This window comes from Athene noctua, chromosome 5 (genome assembly GCF_965140245.1).
Source record: "Athene noctua chromosome 5, bAthNoc1.hap1.1, whole genome shotgun sequence".
NCBI lineage: Eukaryota > Metazoa > Chordata > Aves > Strigiformes > Strigidae > Athene > Athene noctua.
The window spans coordinates 38,433,533-38,454,702 of record NC_134041.1 but is presented as its reverse complement, the minus strand read 5'-3'; the positions used below and the strand labels follow the sequence as shown (position 1 = coordinate 38,454,702).

Genomic DNA, 21,170 nt, shown 5'->3' with positions numbered 1-21,170 from the left:
GTGAGAGTCTTGAGTTTAGTATTGCTCTTTAGGGCATTGTTTACTTCCATTGCTGTTACAGGATTGACTGCATAAATACAAACAAATAAAAAACATGATTTGATCTTATTTTTGATTGTATGTGTTTATACGTGCAAATTTGTGTTGCTGTTGGTTCAGGCTGTAGGTTCAGGCTCTTCTTGAGTTTTCAACTTTCACAAGTTTTCACTGTGATCCCTTTGTTCCTCAAATCTGAGATACCTGATTTTGCATTTCTCTGGAGTAAGGAACAATATCCAGAAACCAATTTACTGGTCTCAAAACAGTATAGATCTAGGTTTAGGGGAACTTCATGGGAGATACTAACTCATCAAGGAGCAACAGGTGAAAAGAAATGTAAGAATTAATATTGCCTTCTTGTGGTGCTGCAGAGCTGTTTTAGACAAAAAAACCTGGTAGAATACTACAGCTGACAAATTGCTGGTCTGAAGAGTAGAGATGGAAAAGACTTGGTAAATTATTCGGTACATTTTCTTGATAAAGCAGTGCTTGTTTCTAAATCACTTTCATTTCTACTCTTCAATCCAGACTAATTTTGATGTTCACTACTTCCTAATTGTAATTATTTGCAGCCTGCCACAGTCTCTCCAGGAAAATAAAAGTACTTTTGTGGCCAAGGCACGAGACTGGGGCTCAAGAGATTGAATTTTTATTTTCTGACTCTGCATTAGACTTTGTGAGGGCTCAGAAGCCTGCTTCTGAACAGGAATCATGAAGTTCCCTTGCCACTTTCTCACCTAGATTTCAAATGTGTTTAGTTAGGACTTGTCTCTTCCTTTTAAATTTAGTTGAATTATTTTTCTTTCTGTTTCATCTGGAAATAAACTGTGTTAACAAAAGATCTTATCTTGAAGAAAAATCCAATATTTGAGAGGCATCTTAAAACATAAAATATTTTATCATAATTAGCCCTCAATGGTGGTAATTCTCCAGAGAACACTATTTTCCTAAAAACATTAAGGAAAATAATTTACTATGCCTTCAGCTCAGATCTGGCAATTGGTTCTACAGTTTAAAATTGCAATCCCAGTATCAGCCTAGAAGACCTGACACTGACCACTGTGAACTTGATTCTGCAGGCTGCAAAGACTTTTTGTATGGCAGAAATTCTGTTTTCACAGTGCCGGATTTTCTCCCTGAGCTGCTTATTTCTTTTCAAGCACACTCATTTCTGAATGTTACTCTGTGTTAAGAAACTACCAAGTTTTATGATCAGATTGTACAGTAAAGCCCATCTCCAACTTTATGGGAGTGTAGGTTTAAGGGAAGATTTGCATGGGAGTAATTTCTTGAAGTAAAATAGAATGAGTGGTTGAATGTGAAAAAAACCTCTTCTCAAGAAAAACCTGAAAAAGGCATACGTGCTCAAGCTGAATTGTTTTAAAATTGTACATGCAGAGGTCTGTTTATTGCTGAAGCTTAGAATTGCCAGATTGTTTGATATTGCTATTAACTTTCAACTTGAACTATGGATACATACTATATTGTAGTATAGAGTAGTTAGTGCTAAACCAACAATATGTTATACTGGTGTTTTCAGAAGAGTTCATACATTTACTATCTATAGCTTTAGAAGAGAGATCCATTGTTTTAAAAGGAAGAGAGAGAACGATTTGTCAAGACGTCTACAAATCAACTATTTGTTTTATGGGGCTGGGTAGTAATGGGTAAGTTGTGCCTCTGAGAAACATTAATAACTCTTTGGCACAGAAACTTGGAAAGAAGCAAAGATAAAATTTGTCTGCCTACCTGAAAAGCTTTTTTTTTTTTTTTTTTTTAATTTCTCTTTCCATCTGCTAAGTTCATAAATGAGCAGAAATGGTGAAGTTGTCTCAGAACAGTAGATGTATTTGGTATGTGTCAGTTATGGTACAAATAAATTAACACAAGGCATGTTATTTGCAATGTTTTCTTTAAAGTACTAAATAAAGGGGAACAACTATGATATCCAGATTCCTCCCAGGAAAAAGGGCATGGGCCACTTAAAAAAAAAACAACAACCAAACAACAAAAACCTGACTTTGGTTATGTAGGATCAATACTCCTGGGAAATCATTCCATAGTTCTCAAGATACTTTGCCATGAAATGCAATAGGTGAAAACCTTGCAAGCAAATACTGATATGGCTGGTCAGTTCTTGGTGGATGGAATTCAAATGCTGTATCCAAAAAATACAACCTAAATGTTATGCTTACAGGAATACAGAAGTGTACAGAATAGGAACCGCAACAAAATACATTCATATTTATAACCTGAGACAAAATCTGATAGACTGTGAAAGAGCAAATGCTTTTGAGAGTTACTGGAAGAAAATATTAGTAGCTTAAATTTCCACTCCTCCCTGAAGTCAGTATGATTAGGCCAACACTGGGAATTTATATAAATCACATTTTCAAATTTGATATAGAATATGAGCTTTCATTGAGAGATCCGATATGTTCCGTGCCTTCAGTTTGTATTATCAACACTTCATAGTGTGGGTTGGCACTGGCACTGCCTGCTGTCAACAGCCCTGCTTCATTCCTTCCTGTAGTTTTCTCTCTTCAGTCTGGGATGTCAGAAACACTTTATTGATTGTGCATTGGGGAACTTAATCTGGTTAAATGGATAATGTCCTATCACAGAACAACAGGTAGTTGAAGGTGAGAGTAGCTAAGCTGATGCTAGTAGAGAAAGAGGTAGGAAGAACAGAAGTAAAGACTGGCCATTCAAATAGGAACAGGCTTCTTTTAACTCTTAGGGGAACATCAGAGAAAAATTACTGAGGAAAACGGTGGAATGTCCATTTCTTCATGTTTTCAAATGAGAGAAGATGCCTTTTAGAAGCTGTGTAGTGATGCACAATTTGCTCACCTCAGTAATTAGGTAGGAGAGTGAAATCTAGTGGACTGTAATATATAGGAAGTGAGATGAACTGCCGAGCCTTTCTGGCCTTTTAATCTGTGTTCTCTAAAATAAATCCATTGTCCATCTTGGCGATGGTCTTTCTAGTGGCATCTCCTTTTTTGAAGAACAGTTTCAATAAAATTGCAAGAAATAAAAGGTAAAAATGGATTCATAAGAAGTGTTTCTACCAGTTCCTTATTGTGAATCTCTAAAATGCGTAAAATATCTGTGGGTCATACGTATAAAAGCACAAGGAAAAGACCAAACCACACTAAGTCAGGTAGTGTATATGACTATTAAAATGTATCCAGATAGGACCTAATCTAGTGCCTTTTGTAGTCAGCAGAAATCCTGTAGTTGATTCTTGGACATGAATGTTCACCAAGTGCAGTTTATTTTGTAAAAAGCCCTTAGGCTTTTTTGGTGGTTCAGAAAATCACTCTGTCAACACAGTAACCATAGATTTTTTGCACAATGTCTTTCATGAAAACTGAACCAGAAACTTAATCCCTTTCAATTGCCTACCTGAACAGAAGAGCATTTGCAGTGTTGAGTGGTGTGCCTTGAGTATGCAAGCTTTTGGAAACTCTGCCTGCACACAGTGGGAGCAGGAAATTCCTGGTTTTTTTACAGGGGTTCTGATGAAGTCTCTATATGCTCAACACTCAACATTCTCCCTGTGCTGAAGTATTGCTAGTCACATAATGTCACTGGTGGTTCTGTAACTCCATCTCTTTTTTCCATTCTCTTCATTTATCCCTTGCTGAGTGAAGCAAGAAAATATAACAATTAAAAAGGGATTATATTTCCTAAATTCTGGGAAATGCATATCAGAATTAATAATTCCTTATTTCTGTGGGACAGCGAGTCTTTAAAGATTTTGTGACCTGGAGTGTACAAACCATTTTTTTCTCTAGCATGGTAGATTTGTCAATTCTGAAGATTTCATCCAACTTCTTAGTAATGTTTTATTCTGAATTGTAAATTATAAGTTTCTGAATTACAGATTTCTCATATTTTCATCTATATTTACCTAAGAAGTTGAGCCAGTATTTATATTTGTGGTTTGTTCTTGGTGGATGTTGCAGGTAATGGCAAACACGTGCAGTGGCTACGTGGGAAGGATGGTGAGGTCTGGGTCTGGGTTATGGGAGAAGCCCCAGGCGACAAGACATATGAACAGATATCAGAGGAGCTAATAGCAGAGCAAGCCAGGCAACAAGCACAGAAGGAGGCAGAAGAACTATGGTGAGGATTTAAGAATCTAAATTCAGGGTCCACTTAGCGTAATGGGAGACATGGCCTTGTAGGAAGGTGGCAGGTAATGGTGGGTAAAACTGGTAAGTGAATCTTTGCTTTCACATGTTTTGGCAATTTTTCAGCACATGAAAAATGTCATTTTATTTTTATTGAATACTGAATAACCAAAACCCTCTTTCACAAAAAAAGTGAAGCAAATTTTTATTTTGGGGAATTTTGCTAAACCATTGACCAGTTTATAAATAAATAATAACAAAACAATCTGGTTTTGAGATGATTAAATTAGAAATGCTTGTTTTATCACATATCTATGCCCACAGTGGGGATTTGGTACATAAAATCCTTTTTGAAATTATTTCTATTTGCATATTGCTTGTATTAATTCTTATCCCAGCAGTTCAAAAACTGATTACACAAAGTGCCATGCTTGTGTTTCCACCAGGGCCTCTTCCTACTTTGGGATAGTTTCAAAAGTGGTTTGATGCTTGATATTGTTAGGATGTGCCACCTGCCTCCTGCACTTCCTTTTGTAGTGCTGTACTGAAAGGTGACAGTTTAAATATTAGATTATTCTATATTATTCCATTTCATATGAGATTCTTGTTGCTTATAGTGATTGCATATTCAAAGCTTCAACCTGTGTTCTGTGTTCCTTTTACATTGCCATTAGTAATAAAGAATCTAGTGTAAGAATTTGGCAGACATTTGCATTGATATCTGAGAGACAATAAATTCCCAATCATGCTTTGCTAAATTGACAGAAAAATACATTTTTTTCAGACAGGTAAGAAAAAATGTAGGGTATGACTCAAAGACATCCAAGAAGTACTTGGTGCTATTTTAATTAGTCATTTATCAAAAACTGAAAATGTCTGCTTTCTGGATAGTTTCTTCAAATCTGATTTGTGGTAGGCCTCTTGGTAAATGCATTTTAATTTTTTCCTTGTATATTTCTATGAAGTTTTATGCTAATTATTTGCTGCAACCAGTGAGCAAGTATTGATCCTCAATTCAAAAATAAAATTAGTGTCTTAAATTATTTTTGTTTTCAAATTCTTTTCTGAAGGAGACAAAAGGAGGCTGAAATTACAAAGAAATTCCGGGATGCTATGGCTCAAGAAAAAGCCAGAATAGTGGCAGAAAAATGGAAAATAGAAATAGAAGATCGGAAAGCTGCCAAAGTAGAGGAGGAAAAAATTCAGGAGGAACTGAAGGTTTGCATAGAGTAATTTAGCTTTTTATATAGTGTTTTTATATAGATTCAAAGTTCTTGTCACCTTCAGTGCATGTTTATTAATAAGCTTTAAAACCAGAGTTGTAAATTTTCATCCTGGAATATACGAATAGCTACATGGTGTTCACCAGAACAGCTGGGTGAGTGATGCAAAAAATTTACATCTCATTCAAGAGTGTCAGGACAATCAAACTGGTTATTCAGCTCACACATTAACAGAATTGTTCAGTCAGCTGTGCTGAGTGAATCTTACTGGGAAAAAAAAATGTACAGCTGTGAAATGTCTCATTTTAAGTTACTTTGCTTGAACATATTTTGTGTATCTTGGATGAGTTGTTCACATGTATAACTTGAAAATTCTGTCACTACTTTCTTTAAGATAATGAGGGGTGGAACCTTCTCCTACTCAACACATGGGAAAAGTTCAGCTGGCTTTATTGGGAGAAGTTAATTTGCCTGATTTTTATTGATTTAATCATGAATGTTCTATGGGCTCTCAGTTACAGTACTTTAATGTTTGCTTGAAATAATAATTCTTTTCACATTCTCTTGTTGAAAATAACAATTTGAAAACTAAACAGGAAAAGAAGGCCTCTGTCTATCCCTTTTCATATTACTTTATAGAGAGAAAAACTTGTTTAAAATGAGAAAAAAACATGGGTTAGTGTGCAGAGAAATTATCACAGTCTTCTGAGTCTGGGATGTGCATTCTGGGTCTACACAAGATTGGTGATGCTGAGTTTCCATGGAGAAAGCCTGTAGCAAAATATGACTCCTGGGAGATCTGCATCCCATAACTTTTGTCTATATGACTTTCCCCTGCTGACAGCTTGTTATGTCATTTCTCCCTTCCTTGGATAGTGATTAAAGGTGTGGATAGTACAGATAGACTCCCCCTTTGTTCCTCTGTGGTGGGAGGAATGCTGAAAAACTCTGTTAAATTTATACAGTTTGATTACAAACTAGAGTCAGCAGCTCATTCTATAAACTGTGGGTCTGGCATGTGAGGGTGGTTATGTAGCACAAGGCAAGGGCAGTTCCTGTAGCCTCTGCACAAAGCTGCTGATTTACCTTTGCACAATTAATTTGAATTCATATGAGAGAACAGAGCCTTTGAGATTTGTTGTCAATGAGTAATGAAACTATACCTTTCAAGTATATTAATGTATGAATAATATAGCAACTAATTAAAATACTCTTTCCTCTGCTTTCCAGAAAGCAAAGCCCTCTTGAACAAAGACTGATACACTGTTTGATTGCATCTCTGTGGTTGATTTACAGTGCACTTGATGGGGTAAATGTCCAAAAGCTCACTGTTACTATTCTGTTTCAAAGAGACTTTTTCAAAAGCAGAGTGAGCAACTTCTGAGAATTTGTGTCCAGCAGTCATAATTTTCTATTAAGGAAAACTAGTCTTTCAGTTGTTGATACAGTTTTAAAGGAATGGCACCAAATTCTGCTCATTTTCATATTGATGGAAAGGAAATATTCCCGTGATCTGTGTTCTCACTGTTTCTTGGGAAGGGAGCAGGTATTCTCCATCCGTGTGCCTGGTAGGAGCAAGAATTGTGCTGCTGTAAGTGGGATGAGAATTTGGTTCAGTTTCTACTTTGAATTTCAAATACTAACTTTTGGCCAGGATTTATTTAGCCCTATTCATAAATTTGCCAACATCTTTGTTTTATCAAAGAAACAGAAACCTGTTTTCCCCTATGGTTTCCTTTAAATCAAGCATTTGAAGAGTATATTTGCAAAAATTGAGATAAATGGACCAAAATTTTAAAGACAAGACTCATAAGGAATTAATTCTTTGGCTTCAAAAATGAGTTTGGGAACCAGATATTATGCAGTGGTTATTTTTCAAATGCCCTTTTATTGCGTGTGCTCCTTGCATTTGTTGTATTAATACAACATGGTCCAATTATTCTTACAGCCCTGGGTCTTCAATTAAGTCTATAATTTGAGATCTGTTAAGAGGGACTTGGATTAACGTAGGGTTCCACCAGCAGAAATCCATGCAGGATTGATCGCTCGTACTACACCACCACACCTTTGCTACTCAGAAAAGCAGCTTATCTATTACTGGGTCTTGAAAGAGCAGATCTTGTACAAAGTGCTGTAGAACTGCTTAAAAGCAGTAAAGGCATTTCAAAGACAAGTGAATCTCACAGGCTAATATGGGGGAATTGTTAACTTCTCTGTTCACTAATTTAAGATCACTTGGCTTTCCTTCTCCGTCCCATTTTACTCTTATTGTAACTACTCTTGTGTAGTGGAAGAACATGAAATATTTACAAGTGGAATGAGTGGAAAGGTACCTAGACAGGAAAACAGGAAAGTCATGTTTCTGGCATCTACCTTCAACTACAAAAAGTGAATAGAAATAAGGTGTTGGGGCAAAGATGAATTACTGAATCTACTCATGTATGACTGCAGTCATTGAAATAATGAATAAATGTACCCTTCATAAATGATTCAGGGTATGTAATGAGATGCAGATCAGTTAGCAAGCCCACTTTAACAGGTTTAAAATATTTAATGCATTGGTAATCATCTTTCTGTGATGATGACCAGACTATGTTTAAAGCAGTCTCCAAACTGGGCTATGAAAAGTTCAGCCTCTGCTAATGCTTCATCCTCTTGAAGCATTTTGACTTGGGAGATTGAAACTCTCTCCTTTCTGCTGATGTGTTTAATTTCTAACCATATTGTACCACAACACTCCTTTTAAAAATACTTTTATTCCTCTTGACCTATCATGGGACTTTAGGGCTGTCTTCACTAGTAAATGATATCTCACACATCAAAGTGAATGATGATCCCTGTTTCCTCTTCCAACACTATTAGAAAAGTATTGCTTTCCTTAGTGTTTCTTAAGCAGAAATTCCTTTAATTTATTAGGCTAGAATATAAATGTTGACTGCTCTATTTTTGCAGTTTAAGGACAGCTATTCTTTTATGCACCTATTGCAAAGGACAAATAAGAGAGCCAATTACTATCATTAATCTTTTTGCTAATTCACAAAGGCTGTGAGATCATAGGCATAATTGCCTACTGTTATTAGTTGCTGTCATTAAGAGTCTTGAACAATGTGCAGAGCTAGGGCAGATTAGAGGTATGCGTGTCAGCTAACCAGGGGTGGATGGTATCCTTCAGCTACATTTAGGAATAAGAGAGACTCAGCTCGCTCTTCTACATGAAGCAAGTGAATATTAATAGTAAAGTGCTATCTGTATGACAACACCAGATACCTGCCAAATTTAATAATATAAGCATGGTTGACAGTAAAGCTATATTACTCCTTAAAAAAAATCCTTCAGAGATTAAATGTGTGCTAAACAAGAGCTGCATATAAACTGCATCGGTGGGCATTTTAATGAGAATGAAACTTCAGGAGAAATAATCCTTATTCTCTTGAGTGGCAACAAGAGAGTAACAGTGCATTATAATTTCCTTCCACAATTTATTTTTGGGGGTGCAAGTTCATAATTTTTAATTCCAGTTGGGATTGTGGTGAGTGAAGTGAGTTTTTTTAAGATGTAGATCCAAGAGTTTCTATGTCCTGGCTATTTCCATTCTCATCAAAGATGACAGGTTTAGAAATCAACCTTCAGAGAAGAACAGAATAATTAGTGCTTCAGTTCAGAAAGTATCTAATAATGACAGCTTATGCTTAATAGAAAGAACACACTTCAGTCTATTGAGTTGGATGGGCCTTCAACACATGCATGAGTTCCCTAGTCTGCCCAGAAGTGCTGTGGACCTGATTCTTCAGACAATTGCTGCAGAATTTAGGAATACAGTAAAATGTCACCATCACCACTTACAGTACTGTGGGCTGCTTATGATAGAATCATCTAGGTTGGAAAAGACCTTGAAGATCATCCAGTCCAACCATTAACCCAACATTAACAGTTCCCAACTACACCACATCCCTAAGTCTTAAGCACTAACACCTCCAGGGATGAGGACTCCACCACCTCCCTGGGCAGCCCATTCCAATGCCCAACAACTCATTCTGTAAAGAAATGCTTCCTAATACCCAGTCTAAACCTTCCCTGGTGCAAATTAAGGCCATTACCTCTTGTCCTATAATTTACTACTTGTTAAAGAGACTCATCCCCAGCTCTCTGCAACCTCCTTTCAGGTAGCTGTAGAGGGTGATAAGGTCTCCCCTCAGCCTCCTCTTCCCCAGACTAAACAACCCCAGTTCCCTCAGCCGCTCCCCATCAGACCTGTGCTCCAGACCCTGCACCAGCTTCGTTGACCTTCTTTGGACACGCTCAAGTAATTCAATGTCCTTTTTGTAGTGAGGGGCCCAAAACTGAACACAGTCATCAAGGTGCAGCCTCACCAGTGCCGAGTACAGGGTAAGATCCCTTCCCTGTCCCTGCTGGCCATGCTATTTCTGATGCAAGCCAGGATGCCATTGGCCTTCTTGGCCACCTGGGCACACTGCTGGCTCCTGTTCAGCTGGCTGTCAGTCAACATCCCCAGGTCCCTCTCTGACTGGCAGCTCTCCAGCCACTCCTCCCCAAGCCTGTAGCGCTGCTGGGGGTTGTTGTGGCCCAAGGGCAGCCCCCAGCATTTGGCCTTATTGAAACTCCTCCAGTTGGCCTCTGCCCATGGCTCCAGCCTGTCCAGGTCTCTCTGCAGAGCCTCCCTACCCTCGAGCAGATCAACACTCCCACCCAGCTTGGTGTCACCTGCAAACTGACTGAGGGTGCACTCAATCCCCTTGTCTAGATCATCAATAAAGATGTGAAACAGGAGTGGCCCCAAAACCAAGCCCTGGGGGACACCACTCGTGACCGGCTGCCAACTGGATTTAACTCCGTCCAACACAGTGAATGATACAGCAGTGAGCATTCTGTCCTCATCTAAAAAACTCTTGTCTCCAGTTAAACATCAAGCACTTGAATGGGCCTGTTATCTTTAAGTAGAAATAAACTGTAAGTTCAGCTCTGTGCCAAGAAAACACTGAACTCTCTCCCAAGGACAGCGTATTTAGAATCTAGGAATATGACAACAGCTACTTGCTGGGATTTGGCACCCAGTTCATTCTGAAAATGTCTCACTTGGGTACATTAAATCATGATTACAATAATTCAGTAATACTTAATTTTGTTTTCTTTTGTGTGACAACAGTTCAGAAATTCTGTATTTCTATGCAGTTGTCTCTTGAACAGTATTAGAAGTAAGGCAACTGTTAGTTTCTGCTGGCAATCAGGTCTTCAGGTTTTTCTATCCTATTTGTGAGGAACTGTGATATAATTTTAAAAGAAAAATCTTTTCCCCAGTGACATCAGTAATGATTGTGCTGCTGAAGCCCTGTCTTTATTCTGTATCGCTAATAAAAACTAGCAAAGCTCTGACATATTCCATGGGTAAAAGGGAAAATCTGAAACACTAATAAGGATAGTTTGCATATCAGGAATTCAAGCTTTGAAGACCCCCTAAGATCCAAAGGCAAACTTTTAGTAGATTGGCAAGTTAGTCAAGCAGAGTCTGCTCCAACATGTGCAATAAATCTCAGATCTCTCCCAGTAAGGAATACTCCTTAACTTTGTTTTCTATCTCATCTAAAAGAGAGTCTTTGTGGACCAGAGTATGTTGTTAACTCACTTATGAGCCATGTGTGACTAACATGTCCTGGGGCATATCCATGACTGAAATGTAACTGCTTCTGCATAAAGCACGACTGCTTTTCGTACATTTGTCTCTGTGAAAATACATGCACAGTGAAGTGATGCAAACCCTGTGTTCCTTTTGAGACACTGGTAATAGAGAGGAAAATAATGCCTCTGCAAACACTTTATTTTCTGATGCAAGTGAGAGAATTCTCTCCAAAAAAGTTTGGGAAGGAGTTGGACATATTTCTGCTGATACTCACGCACAGCTCTGTTGGAAACTGTCAAGTGGGTTTGAGAACTCTGATCTCTGAATTCTGCCTGCTGTGTCTGCCTTGCTGAGAGCAGGCTGTCCTGGAGGTGGGGACCCAGAGATGTCCACATTTTCTTCTTCAGAGCAGGGAATCTCAAGGGCTCAGGTCTGAAGACGAGCTGTGCTCTTGGCTCTGTGGCAGGCAGACTGAATGTCTGCACTGGTTCAGGGGTGATTGCTGGGGGGATCTCGGGAGATTCACAGCAGCTGTAATGCAGCCATGAGCTGACTCTCCCTGCCAGCCCGAAGCACTGAAGGAATCCCAGGCATCTTTTGTTTTGGAAAGGGCTGTTATAACAAATATGTCTCATAGGCCGAGGAGGATGGCAGTCATTCAGCTGCGCTGCATCCCATAAGACTCCCCAGAGAGACACCAAGAGCCATGGCAGCCAGAAGCTCAGTTTTCCATTGTAAAAAAATCAGCTGTTATATTTTGGTTTTTCCTCGGTGTATTTTTAAAATATTTCTGTAGCAAAAACTGAATGCTGATCTAATCTCCACTCATCTGCACTGGACTGAAACATTAGAAGCTAGCCATGGCTAATATTATTTGGACCTGACTATAGTAAAGCTATCAAATGTTGTGAGGCACACATTTACAGTAACAAGGAACAAGTTTGTGGTAAATGCTCAACTGCCAGAGGCTAGATGAGATCATTTAGCATGTTCAAATTCTACAGTGGAGTTAAAGCTGGAGAGGAATACTGCTGTCTATTGAATTGCAGGTGTGATTTGTTGCAGCAGGTTGGTGTTTCTTGGCAATTTGCAACTATGTACTGTATTGTCACCTTCCTAATTATTCTGGAAGAGCTGTAAGGGTCATGGCACCCAGTACAATCTCTCTCAACTATCAGGCAGAGGGTGATGTTTGTAGGTTATTACAGCTCTTCGCTCTCAGCTCTGCTGTGCAGGATTGGGTTCACAGAGAGAAACAGATAAACTGGTTGCTGTATTCCTCCAGTGGAGTAAATGTGAAAAATTCAATTGTTAATTTTAAATACAAACATGCGTTTTACTCATACTTGACAAAAGGATGATGTTTCTTTTGTGTGTCATACTCTAACAAGGGTTGTTCCTCCTCACATTCAGCTTTAAGGAGTTGTACAATATACCTGCACATGCATCCATGCACTAGTTTGAATAAGTAGAACTTAAATTTTTTCTTCCTGTACTGGGTCTGGCTGAGCTGGAATTGGTTTTCCCCTATAGCAGCCCTCACGGTGCTGTGGTTTATGCTGGGAGCTGGCAGGGTGTTGATAGCACCCTGGTGTTGTGGCTGCTGCTGAGCAGTGCTTGCACAGCACCGAGGTTCTTTCTGATATTTCCCCCAGTGGGATGGGTTGGGCAAGATCTTGGGAGGGGACCCAGCCAGGACAGCTGACCCAAACCGACCAAAGGGTTATTCCAGACCATGTGACGTCTGCTCAGTATAAAGCTGGGAGAAAGGAGGAAGGGGGTGGGGTCACCCTTGGTCCTCCGAGGCAACCACTACGCGTATTGGAGCCCTGCTTCCTGAGAAGGCCCGACATCGCCTGTCCATGGGAAGTAGAGAATAAATCTGCTTTTGCTTCCGTGCACGGACTTTTGCTTTGCTTTGCGTATATTAAAACTGCTTTTGTTTCACCCACAAGGGTTAGTTTATCTTCTTTCCCCTCTTTACCCTGTTGAGAAAACAAAGGGAAGGGGGGGAAGGGGGGGGGGGGGGGAAGTGATAGAGTGACTTGGTGGATACCTGGCATTTAGCCAGAGTCAAACCATCACACTTCCTTTAAAAAGGAAAATTAAATGAAAAAGTTTTGTGATTTCAGAATCAAGTGCCAGCATTGTTTGTTGTTGTGGTCTCTTCTCTGAATAAATTTCCTTCTCACTAAAAAAAAATAAAAATTTTCTTTGTAGGCATTACTGCTTTCCATTAAGAACTCAAACTGAATTCTAGATTTTATTTTTTGTGGGGGTTTTTAGACACTTTCATCTTGTTTTACTACAAATGCTTCAACAATAGCTACATTTAAAAACAAAACAAAACAACAAACTTGTGACAAAACTCTTCTGTGATTCAGAGAAACTACTGTGAGAATGATTCCCCCCCCCCCCCCCATTGTTTACCTTGTAGTTTGAGATGTTGAAAAGAAAACTTTGATAACCCAGGATTACTCCTGTGTCTGTCCATCTTCCTGAAAAGATAGCCTAGGTGTATTGGACTTTTTTGGTAGTGAAGCTAAGTGAATAAATATTCCCCTCATAAGAATAAAGAACAGCTGATTGCATACTTTTTCCAAGAAGGAAATAGAGCCATTTACTAACAACTGATATATAGAATCCCTAATTCTATGGAGTATTTATTTATTTATTTATTTATTTTTAATTCTGAAGAAGCTGCTGGGCTTTGAAATCAGTGTTTACTAAAATCATTGACTTCATAAATAATGAACTGTCCACTCAACTAGGACTCAGAAGTTAGCAATGGGAGGTTGATGTTAGAAATAATCAGAGATGCTAGCATTAAAATTGACTGAAGAACAATACTAGGCTTTTCTTTCTCAGAAATAAGAAGAGCAGCCTAATGTATTTTTCCTCATGTGTGTTATGGAACTATTCTTCACTACACAGGTACATAACTATTAATACCTAGTATTTCAGGTCTTTTGATCTGTTGTATTATCGAGAAGACAGATCTTCTGCTGGTGTAAAGTGGTGGAGCCCAGCTGTACTAAATGGAGAAATGTTAATTTATGTTACTTAGGGAGATGGAAAACTGCTGAATTCTTTCAAAGGATGGAGGTTTGCTTTTGTTTTGTTTTCCCACTCTGAAGATGGTGTTGCATCACTGCTAAATTGCTTACTTCTTTTCAGTCTTTTTGTCATTCTTCCTTAAATGTGCCATTGTGTGATCTGTGACCAGAACAACTGAATAGTCCTGATTTCCTCTGCTGCTTCTGGCCCTCACTGAGCTTCCAGAGGCTGCAAACAGCAATATTGTTGGCTTTGGAAAGCTGTCTTCTGAAAAGGATTGGAGTTGTTTTGCTTTAATTCCAGTTCTCTGGTTAACAATAGATAACTTCTGCAGAGCTAGAGACAACTGGGCTGGGGGCAGGAGAGAAAAGAAAGCCTTTCCTTACCCGTGGTGGACAAATTTTTTTTCTGTTTCCCAGACACCTGTTTCACCACTGGGAAAACATGTATGAGTCCCTCTTGGGGGCATTAAACAACAATATTGTTTGGACATTCATATTCTATATTCATCTTGCTTTTGGTATTTGTGTCCTGGCAGGTGTTAAGATAGGACAGACAACCTTTGAGCAAGTACTTCCTCAGAAATTCCTAAGAGGTAGGAAATTTCTGTTATGTCTGTTGTTACAGGTAAGAAACACAAAGTTGGAAGAGCCAGTTATTTTTTCCAAGGTAACATAGCTACTCTGTGGGAGGAAACAACTGAAGCAGTGTCTTAATTTTTGGCATGTTCTTCCTCTTTAGTCACCTTTATTTTACTTCATTTTGCCTAGAAAAGAGAAGAAGAGGAAAGACAAAAGGGTGAAGAACAAATAAGGCAACAGGAAGAAATCCGAGCAAGAGAGTTGTATCTGAGCCTCAAGCAAGCTCAGCAGCATAGTCAACACAGCGATGATGACCAGGAGTGGGAGGAACAGCGTGAGTAAAATTACCTTCACAGGTTTGATGTATCTTTAAAAGCAAATAAAATGAGACTTGTAGAATGGAAGAATAGAAGAACTTGAAGAATGCTCTTCTACCTAGAGCAATGCAAAATGCTGGATTATTTTGCAGAAAACTACCAGCTTGACCCTACAAACAGAAGTTACTGTGACACTACCAATTTCACGTTTCTTTCTGAACAAGAATCCATGTCAATACCTTATAGAAATTTAATTCATATACAGTGACTGAGATAATTAATTTTTGTGTAATATAATTAAATAAAGTTCGGGCTTAGTAATAATAATTCTGGACACAGTTATTTTGACAGCTTGTCCTCAACTATCTCTGAAGAGGTAAAATCTGTCTTCATCTATATTTTATTTACTTCCATATGGTCATGGGGTCAAGCTAAGATGTTTACACTGAAACTCACTTAATTTGAAAAGATTACAGTAAATAATACTTAGATTGTTGCCCTGAAAAAAATCCTTATGATGATGACCTCACTCTCTGGAGATGCTGTTCCTTTTTAGCCACCCTGAAGTTCTTTATTAATATCATCATTGTGATTAATTTAAAAATACATCAGTGATTTTGAAAAGCCTATTAAGAACAGGACAAATATATTATTGTATATATGTAAACATTACATATTGTAGGTAACTAAAGGTCCACATTATGAGTAAGTAAGACTTAATAGGTTATTGTGAATAAAATGTACATCCACTCCATCTGAAGTCTATTGCATAGTTGGCTTTAGAATTAGGAATATTGTGGAGGCCGAATGTAGCAATGATACTGATGACACTACTAATTTATTTAGTAGATGGAATTTATAATGTGATGAGGATTCATCTCTCCACATTATCCCTCAGCTGTTTATTGCCAAGGCAATAAGCAAAGTGTTGCTCATATTAGTTTATGTTGTTTGGTTTGGTTTGCTTCTGCTGTTTGCCTGATTGTGCCAAATAATAATAAAAGCCCATAGAACCATCATGTTAATTGACATACATAATTTTAGTGCTTTTTAGTATACTAAATGACAAATGTAGAATAACTTGAGAAATCTGTACTAAAAAGAAACAAATTATTTTGTAAGAGCAATTATACACTTTGATTTCATATAATGGATATATGTCAGGGTATTTCAGAGGACGGTTGTGAGTTAATATGTGGAGCAAGTATATTGGTTGGCAAATGAGAAGAGGAATAGTGGAAAAGACTGTTTCAAAGAATCTATTGTTTAAAGCTCTTATTCTCTGAAACTGAGAAGTGAGAACTAAGGCTCAGCTTGGATACAGGAGTGTTTATATTCCAAGTTCTGGACCTTTCTATGGGCTGTTCCATTTTGTTAGGTATCTAGAGTATTTGATATACAGTACCTTATATCACAGTATCAAAGTGTGACTGCTCTCTGAGAGCAGAAAAGGATATCTGCAAAAGATAATAGGAAAAACTGTAGCATAAATATTCACCTGATCGAATATTGCAAAAGGCATTCTGTTAGTACACTTACAAACCTCTGCAAACTGCATCAAGCAATGAAGTGCTCAGATACCATCTGACCAGCTGCACTCATCTCCAGACAAAAATTATTCCAGTAAAAATGTAAACAGAGATGAGTGACTTGATCTGTTTTTATGCACCCACTTTTGATCTCTGTTGGAATTAGGATACCAGGCTGACTAATAGCTTCTTTTATATTGCTATATTTTTATGTTCTTCTACAAACTATGTCTATGAATTTATTTTTGTCTGAATTTTAAAGGAATTTATGTTCGTTTGGTACTTCTTTTCCACAGAAATTCAAGTGAGTGAGTTTACTGGCAGGAGCATTTGATAAAATGCTGAATTTTAAAGTGAGTAGTCCCCAGTTTAGCTATGCATCAACTAAACAAGTATGGCTCACTGAACTTCAGTAGGTCTCAGAGTGCATTTTTGAATAGGGATGGTATTATTCACATGCTTTCAGATAAGATTATTGCTGAACTGGAGCCATATTTCAGAGTATTTTGTGGGAAGTTATTTTCCAATTATGAAATGGAAAAACACTGTGTGATTTGTATGTGCACCCAGGAAATGTGAAGATAGAATTTTATCTATTAAGTAGTCATTCTGAAATGCTCATAAACAAGCTTCCAAGAATTATGAACAAGGGTAAAGTTGAAACAAAATAATTTAAAAATGAGGATGCATATTCATTGCACAGGCCTTTTTTTCCTGTTTTCATATAGCTCTGACTGTAACTCACAGCTCTTCAAAAGCACAGGTTAGATTATACAAAAAGGAGAGTACCTAGTCTTTCACAAATGACATGATCACATTCAGCTGCAGCACAGCATGAGTTAATCCTCATCTGTATCAAAAGATTTGGTATTAGATCTTTGCCAGGACTGCTAATAGGGATTTCCCAATCCTAAATGAAAATACAAAAGGTGACCTTGTATTTTCACTCAAAAGACAACTTAGGTTAGTATAGAGGAATAATAGATTCTTGTAAACTGTTCAAGGTAAACAAAACAAACCAAATTATGACCTATAGGATCATAATAGGTGTGGCATACATGAACCTTGTAGTTTCTTATTTGTTAGAGTATGTTCACACTGCAGGTCACGTAGACATGTCCAAGCTGGCTTTAAACTATTTATTTCAAATAATGATAGCTGTGATAATCACGACAGCACAGACCTCAGTCTGGATATTTTTACCACTTTTCCAGGAGAGTTTGGTAAGACATTTTTGACCTCCTCTACTGCAGCTACAATCATATTGACACCTAATATATAAATGGCTCAGGCGTTCCTATACAAGTTACAGTGCTATCAAGGCAGAAGCGTGCTTAATTTTATGAGTGCTGAAGGAGGATGTACCTGTTGTTGGTATCACCACACCTGAAGAGAAAACTAGTGGAGATGGACTTTCAGGAACTGTCTGAACTGTAGATTACTTGAGAGCCTGACAAATCAGTCAAATTCCTAATTTCCCATTCTTGTCAGTTGTCCTGGTTCAGCTAAGATAGGGATAACTTTCCCCAGCAGAGAGAGAGGGGGAAGGGATCTCCAGCCGGGTTATTCATACCATGCTGACATCAGGTCCGGTGCGGGAACTTTTTCCTTGGTAGTCTTGGTGGCGAGGAGCTGTTCGTGACCATTTGCGGTATTTCCCTGTATATCGTTTCTCTTGCTTACTGTTATTGCTGTTTATTGTTGTTATCATTGCCACTGTTGTTGATCAGATGGTTTATCACACTGTTGTATTAAATTTCTTCTTATTTCAACCCGGGGTTTGTGCCTCAATTCCAGCCTGACTGGCTGAGGGTGGGGGAAGGGGTCACAGCAACGTGCTCTCTGGTCCCAGCAGGGCTTAAACCACCACAGCCTTAATTGGCGCACCAACATGGGGCACAAGAGGGCTGAAATAAGAGTAAAAAGGGACAGACCCTGACCAGAGTGTGATAGAGCAAACTGTTGGGTGTAATTTTTCTGTTTGCATTTGTATTTGTTTGATAAGAAAATGTTTGCAATGCTGGCCCACTTGCTTGCGTGGTGGGGCTGGATTTATCCTTATATCCAGTGTATGATCCCAGTGCTGGTGTTTGTTATCGGTGGAAAATATGTAAACAGTCTTATATTGTTATACGGGCTATTGAATGCTTATAATGCACTTGTATCGCTTGGGGGGGGGGGGGGGGGGGGGCGGGCTGGTACCTGTTTGCTGCCTGAGGTTTTGTTAGGGGTCTCACCCCCTCTATGGGCGAGCCAGGGGATGAGATCCTCTCGGCTTTGGGGAGTTTCAATTATCCTTGGAGCCTGCAGGCCAGTGTGTTTGTGGCACAGTGCTTTCTGAATGTCTGCCTGATTTCAATTTTGGCCATGCGGCACTTCTCTAACAATAGCAGTGCCCGGAAACCTGCCCCGAGGTCAGATAATAGTGAGGGGCAAGTGGTGTAGGAAAAGATGGGCAAAGGCCTAAGTCGATGGGCACCTCCAATGCTTTGGAATTTCACTCCTGAACAAATGCAGAGCCCTGAGAAGCTGATGGAGTGCTTAGAAAGGGTGTGCTACCAAGCTGGCAAAACCCAGGAGACACAAATCGCTGCGATGTGTTGGGGACTTGCCCATGCCTACCGTGTCCTCTTTAGTACCACCCACGGCCCTCAAGGGGGAGAAAAGGCTACAGAACCTGAGAGTGAACTCACTGAAACAGTATCTGGACTGGGGGAAAAGGCAGAGCCAGTCTCAGTTGCCTCCACCAGCACAGCAACTGAGCCAGAGAGCCAGCCAGTGCCGGTATCAGTCGCCCCAATACAGAAAACCAAATATACCAGAAAGTCAGTTCGGAGAGTGAGGGATGAGGATGAGCCAGGCCCATCACAGGAACAGGAGGAAGGGCCAGATGTGATCGTCTGATCTCTGTTCCCAATTGAGCTGTGAGATATGTGGGGAGATTCCTTCCTCCTGGGAGGTGAGCAGATTTGCACCTAGCTGCTCCGATGTTGGGACAATGGAGCTAGTGCTTTTGAAATGGAGGGGGGAGAGGCCAAGCATCTGGGATCTTTGGCCAAGGCTGCTGGCATTGATAGGGCGATAGGGAAACAGACTCAAACCTTCAGCCTTTGGAAGCGACTCCTGCTCAGTGTAAGGGAGAGGTACTCCTACAAGGATGATATCCTATGTCAGATAAGCAAATGGACCAACACTGAGAAAGGCATCCAGAACCTCAGGGAACGGGCTGTGTTTGAGATGATCTATGGTGATCTGAATAATGAAGAGTCACCCATGGACCCAGATCAGGCCCCTTGCACACACCTGATGTGGCAAAAGTTCCTGAAGAGCGCACCAGAAACACACTTGAAAGCACTGGCAATAGTGTCCTGGTGGACAGACACCCACACTCAAACAGTGGATGGAGTGGTAGTTGGCAAGCTCCGGCAATATGAGGGAAATCTCCCTTCATCTCAGCATTCCTGGGTCTCAGCTGTGGAGGAGCTGTCTCAGATGGTCCAAAAAATGGAAGAGGACATGTCCTACGTTCCACCTGCACGGTCTGATATATCAGCCATTAGAAGTAAACGTTTCCCTACCCAAGAGAAAGTCAGCAGAAGGTACACACCACGAGACACCCTGTGGTTTTTCCTCCGCGACGATGGAGAAAACATGAGGAGCTGGGATGGACAGCCCACTGCCGTCTTAGCTGCACGAGTAGAGCAGCTGGAAGGGAAGACCATCACAAAAGGGGAGTCCTCCAAGAAAAGTGCAGATCCAGTGTCCAGTCGGAAATCCACCAGACAGAAGAGAATGGCCAACGTTATGTCTGACCCTCTTGAGGGGACCAGTAAATCATTCTTACAAAAGTGAGTGATGCTGAGCAGGATTAGAGGGGCCCTGCCTCCAGCCAGGTGGAGGAAAGGGATAATCGGATTTACTGGACAGTGTGGATCCGATGGCCTGGCACGTGAGACCCACAAGAATATAAGGCTTTGGTGGACACTGGCGCACAGTGCACCCTGATGCCATCGAGCTACAGTGGGGTTGAATCCATCTGCATCTCCAGAGTGACAAGGGGATCCCAACAGCTGACCCTATTGGAAGCTGAAGTGAGCCTGACTGGGAAGGACTGGCATAAGCACCCCATTGTGACTGGCCCAGATGTCCCGTGCATCCTGGGCATAGATTATCTCAGGAAAAGGTACTTCAAAGTCCCAAAAGGTTAATGGTGGGCGTTTGGTGTAGCTGCCCTGGAGGAGGTTGAACAGTTGTCCACCTGACCCGTCCTCTCAGAGGATTCCTCAGTGGTGGCGCGGCTTAAGGTTGAGGAGCAGCGAGTGCCGATTGCTACCAGGACGGTGCATCGGTGACAGTACCGCACCAACCGAGATTGCCTGGTCCCCATCCATCAGCTGATCCGTCAACTAGAAAGCCAGAAGGAGATCAGCAAAACTCACTCACCCTTCAACAGCCCTATATGGCCAGTGAGAAAGCCTAATGGCGAATGGAGGCTAACTGTGGACTACCGTGGCCTGAATGAAGTTACGCCAGCGATGAGTGCTGCAGTGCCGGACATGCTAGAGCTCCAGTATGAACTGGAGTCGAAGGCAGCCAAGTGGTACGCCACGATTGACATTGCTATCCATTCCGATAGCACCAGAGTGC

At 40.0% G+C, this 21,170-nt stretch overlaps 1 protein-coding gene across 1 annotated transcript in view; it reads left to right on the top strand.

Moving 5' to 3' along the window:
• The window catches only part of SH2D4B (SH2 domain containing 4B), a 94,837-nt gene that overhangs the window by 8,138 nt on the left and 65,529 nt on the right, over positions 1-21,170 (top strand). Inside the window, exons 2-4 of the mRNA XM_074907088.1 lie at positions 4,014-4,173; positions 5,252-5,399; positions 14,867-15,011. Coding sequence (XP_074763189.1) covers positions 4,014-4,173; positions 5,252-5,399; positions 14,867-15,011 — 453 coding nt within the window. The remainder of the gene's footprint in view (positions 1-4,013; positions 4,174-5,251; positions 5,400-14,866; positions 15,012-21,170) is intronic.